General features: G+C 39.9%; 1 protein-coding gene across 1 annotated transcript; it reads right to left on the bottom strand.

Moving 5' to 3' along the window:
• Positions 1-534: 534 nt before the first annotated feature.
• LOC128627017 (tetratricopeptide repeat protein 5-like) lies at positions 535-7,045 on the bottom strand. Its single transcript, XM_053662841.1, is given in 6 exon segments — positions 535-1,099; positions 1,101-1,133; positions 4,660-4,804; positions 5,858-6,072; positions 6,250-6,396; positions 6,923-7,045. Coding segments are annotated over 6 exon segments (750 nt in total). The 3' UTR covers positions 535-1,012.
• Positions 7,046-8,368: the final 1,323 nt, after the last annotated feature.

Below are 8,368 nucleotides of genomic sequence, written 5' to 3'. Positions count from 1 at the left end.
TATGAAGAGCCCTCTGCATTTTACACTTTAAAATTGAATGAGTCATCAATGATACACAAATCACTGACTAAGAACTGAACAAGTCTTTCTTCCAAGTTAATCTATATCCAATTAACATACCACTTAATTATCTATTCATTCTCTCACATATTTCCATTTTTCCACAAGAATATTAAAAGAAACTGTTATAAAGTCTATCACCAGCACCTGAAAACAGAAAACAAGTATCTAACTCTCTTTCTGTCTAGCACCACTATTAGAAGAGTCATCTTGGACCATGATGAGGACCACCCTAGGGTTGACAGAATGGGGAATGGAAGGAAGCTGGTTGCCAGCAACGTTGTGGAGCTGCCACTCGGCCCTGGGCTGCCTGGAAACTCTCTGGGACTACCAGAATGTCAACTGGGTGAGAAATAAACTAGTTTGTATAAAGGGGAAAAAGGTGGTGGGGTGCTACTCTAATTGACTAAAGTGATCCTAAAAACCAAGAATCCAAGCCTGGAGAGAACGAAGCAAGCCAAACAAGGTATTATTATTTTCCAAGCATATTTAATTCTGTTCCAGCCCCAAAGAAGGGGATAAACCTAAATTTTAAAAATAAAAATAAAAGTTGCTCAAAAACCAAGCCATTATAAAATTAAGCCCCCTCCCTCAGCAATAAATACTGAAATGATATATACACATGAGGCTCAGGAAGGAGGCAAGAACAGGAACCCTGGGGACTCTGTCCCATGGCAAGATCCCAACACTTTGACCAGTTCCATGCTCTTTGCCTAAAACATAGAAGAGCAATGAAAGACACAGGAGTATGTGGCCCCAGTGAGAGCTAAAACCTGTTAAGAGGAGAGAAAGAAAAGACACACAGCATCTTTCAGGGCAGAGGAAGAGTAGGTCATCATCTAACAGTCCCCCATTCCAGGTGAGTCACTGGATGTGGCTGGTCCAGCTGATGAGTGCCCTAGAGCTTATCTTCGTGCCTCCATTCCCTCTTTCACATGCAGGCTAAGTAAGGTCATTCACACTGTGGCCGTGAGGCCACTGTAGCAGCAGCCTGGCTGCTGGAGCCCTGAGGCTTCCCATTCACCACCAGCAGGAGGGGGTGTCTCCACACGAACACTGGCAAAGGAATAGTCCTAGAAAAGACAAACATACAGAGGTTCAGCATATCACAGACCCTAAGATGGAACAAACTCCCACATGGGGGTACACCACCTGTGGCTTTCTCCTCCTCTTCCCGCAACCAGCACTACCCCCCTACCTCCATCTCACATTCAACAAAGCTGAGCTAAGAGAGGGGATATAATTTTCCCAAGGTTTTCAATCTTCAGAAGGATAATCTGGGGCAGGTAGGGTACCAGTAATGTCACTACAAAAATGAGGCAATTCTCTGCTTCAAAATAGACAAGTTCCTGGCACTGCCTAACAAAAGGGTGCCGCCAACTCTCACAGAACCTGCCCTTCCCACAGTGTTGGTTGACTGGATTATAACTGGATGCACATAGCAACCAGCCAGGTGGAAATTTCTGCAGAACTCTTAGTCCAAGTGTTCATAAGGACCTAAATTAACCTGCCAGCTATAAATTAAAGTTACTTCTCCCTTTATAGTGGAAGAAGAAACAAAATGTGTGGTTTAGACATTCTCCTCATAACAGAAAACATCAGCTCCATTCATCAGTTCAAATGTACTTGAAGTTATAAAAGATGTTGTTTTTTTATAATTTTATTTAGTTACTTTTCAAGTACATTTTTTTTTCTCTTCCCCCCCCCCCGCCCGGTCTCCCCCCTCCCTCCCATTCCCCCCCCCAGTCCTCATCTCTGTGTCTTTCATACTTGTTCCTCAAAATCCCTCCCCCTTTTTCCCCTTAGATCTTCATCCAAAAAATATTGTCCCACTAGGAGTGTGAATGAGGCTCATTTAAGTCACATCAAAGAGGTCAACTGAACAGTTCTTATAAATCAATATTTTAAAATATCCTAGCAGTAATATAGGCAAATGATTAAAAAATGGCAATTTATAAAAGGAATATAACTAGTCCATAAACATGAAAAAATGTTCAACCTCACCAGTAATCAAGAAACCAAGACCAAACAACAGTGATGCTATATTTTTCAATAAAATCAGTAAGTAATTTTTCAAAGGTTTCTACACTACGAAATACAGTTGCCTGTATTATATACAGGGAAATATATACAGGGAAATAACTACTCACATCCACTTTTGGTAATAACCGGTACAACCTTCCACAAAGTTATTGGGCAATATGTATCACAAAAATCTCGGAAATCTGCATACTCTCTAGAGCTGGGGTTCTGCCTCAGAAATTCATTAAGGATGTAATCATGGACATAGGCAGAAATAAAAATATCAGAACTTACACGACACCACTCTAAGAAGACACCCAACCCAATTAGAAAATGGGAAAAGGACTTGAACAAACACTTCTCCAAGGAGGACATACAGAACATTCAGAGACACATGAAGAGATGCTCAATATCATTAGCTATCAGAGAGATGCAAATTAAAACCACAATGAGATACCACTTTACACCAGTCAGGATGGCTATCATAAACAAAGCAACAAACAACAAATGTTGGAGGGGTTGTGGGGGAAAAAGGGGTCCTTAGTTCACTGTTGGTGGGAGTGCAGACTGGTACAACCATTATGGAAAACAGTATGGATTTTTCTCAGAAAAATAAAAATCAACCTGCCTTTTGACCCAGCAATTCCACTGCTGGAATTATATCCTAAGAATCCTAAAACATCAATATCAAAGAACCTATGCACCACAATGTTCATAGCAGCACAATTTACAATAGCCAAGAGTTGGAAGCAACCTAGGTGCCCATCAGTAAATGAATGGATCAAAAAATTGTGGTACATATACACAATGAAATTCTATGCTGCAGAGAAAGAAGGGAGCTACTACCATTTGCAACAACATGGATGGAACTGGAAAGCATTATGCTGAGTGAAATAGGCCAGGTGCTGAAAGACAAATACCATATGATCTCACCTTTAACAGGAAGCTAAACAACAAAACAAACAAGCAAGCAAAAAAAAAACAAAACAAAAAACAAAGACACTTAAATAGAGAACAAGGGGATAGTGACCAGAGGGGAGAAGGAGGGAAGGGGAAAAAAGGGGGGAGGGATTTGGAGGAACAAATAGGAAGGACACAGGGACGAGAACTAAGGGGGGTGGAAATGGGAGGGAGGTGGGGAGCAAGGGCGGGGGAGGCTGGGATGGGAAAAATAGACAAAAAACGGTACTTGAAAAATACCTAAATAAAATTTAAAAAAAAAGAAAAAAAATATCTATTATGGTGCTTTTATAAGACTAAAAAAAGTTAGGAATAATCTACGTCAGGGGTCAGCAAATTTGTTCTGTAAAGGGCTAAATAATAAGTATTTTAGGCTTTGTAGGTCATATGATCTGTCACAGAACCACTCAACTCTGACACTCTGCTGCAAAAGCAGCCACAGACAATAGTCAACAAATGAGTGCGACCTTGTTTCAAAACAATTTACTTATGAACACTGACATTTGAATTTCCTGTAATTTTCATGTATCACGAATTACTCTTTTTCTGATTTAAAAGTATAGAAGTCATTCTTAACTTACAGGCTATGCAAAATACACCATTAGCCAGATATGGTCAACAAGCTATACAGTGTCCACTCCTGACCTAAATGGTAAACAAGTGATTAAACATCTACTCTCAGAATTTTTAGGAGGATTAACTGAGCCAGTGCAGGAAGTAAAACTTAGTGCCTAGCAGTCAGTTAAGTGTTCAATAAATCTGAACTATCATCCTAATCTTCATCACCAACTCTATGTGTAAACTCAGAACAATGTTGTAAAATCCTTAAAAATACAGGAAATGTTGACAAGTGTCTGCATATACTATTCTATTCATCATTTAAACTATACATACAAATGTGTATGTATGTATATATGAAAAGGAAAAAGACTGGAGGTATGTATACATATCAAACTATTACAGTAATAACAGCTCAGTAACAATATTTTAGTCCATTTTTTAAGATTTATTTTTAGTGAGATAATTGACTTATAACATTGTGTAAGTGTAAGGTGTATGCCATGTTGATTCATATACTGTAATATGAATTCCACCTGGTTTTAGCTAATACCTCTATCATGTCACATAATTATCCTTTCTGTTTTGTGGTGGGAAAAATTAAGATCTAGTCTCTTGGCAACTTTGAAGTTTATAATACCATTTGGTCTATAATCAATCACTGGCCTGTGCATTAGATCTCTGGGACGTACTTACCTACTACTTGCAAGTCTGCACCCTTAAACAATGTCCCCCCAGCCCACCCACCCCACGGCAATCCCCATTCTATTCTCTGTTTTCTACAAAGTTCAGCTTCTTTAGACTCCACATATAAGTGATATCACGTGCTATTTCTTTGTCTGCTCAGTCCATTTTTTCATCCCTTCTCTTTACCAGTAGTTTCCCTATTTAGTAAAAATTACATATATATGTGTGTGTGTGTGTGTGTCTGTGTGTGTTTATATACATGATATCATACACAGACACATAAATGCATTTCTTTCCATATTTTTAAAAGAGATAAACTTGGACCTACTTCCAGAACCTTTAAGTTGAGAGACAATCCTAGCTACCACTCACCTTTCCTTTGTGCTGAATCCGGTGAAGCCGAAGGCTGGGCTCAGGGATGGCCACAGAATCGCCAATGAGCACTCCCAAGCTCTGCACCATATTGTACACCATCACTGCATAGCAAGGTCCATCTGAATCTACCAGGCCAAATGTACTGCCAGGTTAAAATATATTAAGAGAAGGGGGGGCGGGGAAGGAAAATGGGCAAGAAAGAACAAAAACAGTGGTTTTAAAATACCAGTAAAATAAATAAGTGCTTTCTTAGTAACTCATTTTGAAAACCTGTAACAGGTACCATCACCTACCATGGACATCTGAGTCCTCGTTTGTTTAGGACACATGCACAGTGAGACCATTCAACAAGTACTAAAAGTGAACTAGCTCAAAATGCTGCAGGTGAAACATTATTCCTGGTCTGTCAATTTAACTATCACAACCTTCATCACACTCTCTAACCATAACTGACAATTTAGTTTAATTCCACAAACTTTTGCTGAACTTTATATGTCAAGCATTGTGCTTAGCAGTGAGACACCAATCCAGCTATGAATGAGCTAACAGTCTAGCCAGAGTCAGACAACTAACCCAACACTTTATACAGTACAACATGACAGGTGCTAGAATAACTTTTCTCTTATGACAAATTCAGTAAAGCAAAGGTTGGGCATAGGAGAAATATACAGATCAAAAAGCAGGAAAGGTTTCCTTGAAGAGACTAAATATTAAAGAAATGAAAAATAGCTGGGTCAAAAACAGGAAAACTAACTCTCAATGTGGGAACAAGAACAGGGACTGACTGCAAAGGAGAGAGAACTTTCTGGAAGTGAGGGAAGGACTAAGGAATGATGGCATTGATAAAACCCTAATTTTTCAAGAGTTAAAAATTTCCTAAATGATCATGCTTAACTTATTTCCTTTGCTAGACTATAAGCACCCTTTGAGTCCTTTACACGTCTCTCTTTCTCTCTTTTTTACTCCCTACAACACATATAGCTGATGCTCAATAAATATTTGTTGAAATGGGGAAAAATGGGTGGTAACAGAATCTACAGAGATTGTTAGACATCACCTGCTCATGAGACAATCACAGGAGGGAAGCAGAACTCACTAATCTGTGACCACTAATTATGTCTTCAACTGTCAGGGAAAGGTCAGGAAGGGAGAGCAGTAGCTCAAAAAGGTAAGAAGTTTGGCAAGAGAAACTCACAAGGGCACTTTCTCCTCTGTGGTAAGGCTGAACACTACCTTCCCCAGGACCACTGCACCACTGTTCACACCAGGCTGCAGTGCACTCAGAGGCTTGAGCTCCAGGGTCACCTTCTGCCCAGAGGCTGACTGGTAGTGCCCATCACCACAAGGACCTAGATGGGCTGGGCGCAAGTTTCCCAGCATGCTCTGCAATTTTTTGCTCTTTACCTTTCCCTGCAAAGGAAGGGGATACAGGTGAGAAGCTGGGAACTAGTCACTCCCCTTGAGAGTGTAGTCCTTCCCTCCCACCCACCCACCTCCTAGGGTCGCTACTGCCAAACCTATTCTATTCTAATTTGATTGATGTACAGTAGCATAAAAAAGCAGGATTCAGCCTTTACAAATCTTTACCTTGCTCTCAAGGAGGCTGGTTAATCTATTCAGGAATTCCAGGAGTTGTTGCTCTCGTTGTTGGGGCTCTGGCCAGGCAGGATCCAGTGCTGCTGCCTGAGAGAAGCCCTCTAGGGCCTCCCCATAATTCTCTTCATATTTATGTAACTGCACAAGAAATCACCAAAAACCTCCCAATTACAAGTATATTTAACACAAACTATGCCAGGGGCGTGGGGGAGAGTAATGGGCCAATGGATTAGGCCAGTTGTTTTCCTGTCCTACAGTGAACATCCTGAAGAGATCGTAAACACCTCAACATCCTGGCCATAGTGATCACAACCCACAAAATGGAGTCATTGCAAAGAAGCTAAGTTCCAAACTCTAAAATGGTTAGGCTGCATATATTGGGTCATTCTACTTTGATATTTACAATGAGAATTTCAGAAAGTCTTCTAAACTGTCCCACCCTAGCCCCTACATACACTACCTCACCCTCGACCCTGACTCCTCTCCCTCTAATGGTTCCACCAGATACTGAAGTTAAACTGAGATAGTTCCTTATAGAAGTAATTTTGCATTTCTCTTGCAGTCTATGCCACGCCTTGCCCCTAGGAATACTCAGCTATCCTCACAAGCTAAGACCTAGATATATTAGACTTGCAGACAAGCCCCCTCTCCCCACAGGCCTTACTGTTGCCCTGTTCAGATGAAGATTGGGATTGCTGGAAGCAGTTCTGTCAACCTTCTCCTGCAGAGGGACAAAAAGATCGCCAGTGCATCCTGCCTCAGCCTTAAGGATGGCCATGCCCAGCATGTCCTAAATCTCCTCTCCCTGAAAACACTCAAGCTTCTTCCTTGTCAAAACATTACTTACACCCACACTGATGTACAGTAGTTGTTTGTGTGGAATATTACACAGTCCCTGAAAACTCAAGGATGCTAAGGGTTTTGTATGTGCATGAAACTTTAACATGTGATTATACTTTATCCATTCAATAGTACAAAAAGAGAAGAAATATGTGAAAGCATTCTTATTTTAAAAAATATTTTCATAGGGAGATGATGGTGTATACATTAGGAAAGACTAAAAAAGAAATAATGTCTTTATGTGGAACCACAAAAGGCCCCACATAGCAACAGGGATACTGACAAAGAAGAACAAAGTTGGAGAAACCACTCTACCTAATATCAAACTACATTGTAAGGCCATAGTCATTTACACAGCATGGTACTGGCATAAAAACAGACACATAGATCAAGAGAACAGAATAGAGAGCCCCCAAATAAACCCACACCTTTACAGTACATTAATATTCAACAGAGGAAGCAAGCACATACAATGGGCTAAAGATAGTTTATTCAATAAATGGTATTGGGAAAATTGGACATGTATATGAAGAAAAATGAAATTAGACTGCCTTCTTACACCACACACAAGAATAAATTCCAAATGGATTAAAGACTTAAATATTAGACTCTAAACCATAAAAATCCTAGAAGAAAACATAGGCAGTAAAATCTCAGACATTGCTCACAGCAATATTCTATCTGATATATCTCCCCAGGTAAGGCAAACAAAAGAAAAATAAACAAATGGGACTAAATCAAACTAAAAAGTTTTTGCACAGCAAAGGAGACCATAAACAAAATAAAAAGACAACCAGAATGGAAGAACAGATTTGCCAATATATCTGATAAAGAGTTAATATCCAAAATTTATAAAGAACTTATACAACTCAACACCAAAACAAAAAATCCAATTAAAAATGGGCAAAGGACTTGAATAAACACTTCTCCAAAGAGGACATACACACAGCTAGTAGACACATGAAGGGTGTTCAACGTCACTAATCATCAGAGAAATGCAAATTAAAACACAATGAGATACCACCTCACACCTGTCAGAATGGCCATCATCAATAAATCAACAAACAACAAGGGCAGGCAAGGATGTGAAAAAAGGGGAAGCCATTTGCCCTGTTGGTGGGAGTGCAGACTGGTGCAGCCACTGTGGAAAGCAGTGTGGAGATACTTCAAAAAATTAAAAATGGATCTGCCTTTTGACCCAGAGATCCCACTTCTAGGAATATATCCAACGGAATCCAAAACACTACTTTGAAAGAACATAAGCACCCAC

The sequence above is a fragment of the Artibeus jamaicensis genome, unplaced genomic scaffold (assembly GCF_021234435.1).
Source record: "Artibeus jamaicensis isolate MK-2021 breed Jamaican fruit bat unplaced genomic scaffold, CSHL_Jam_final contig_3052, whole genome shotgun sequence".
NCBI classification, from domain to species: Eukaryota; Metazoa; Chordata; class Mammalia; order Chiroptera; family Phyllostomidae; genus Artibeus; species Artibeus jamaicensis.
This window is presented reverse-complemented; position numbering and strand designations above follow the sequence as displayed.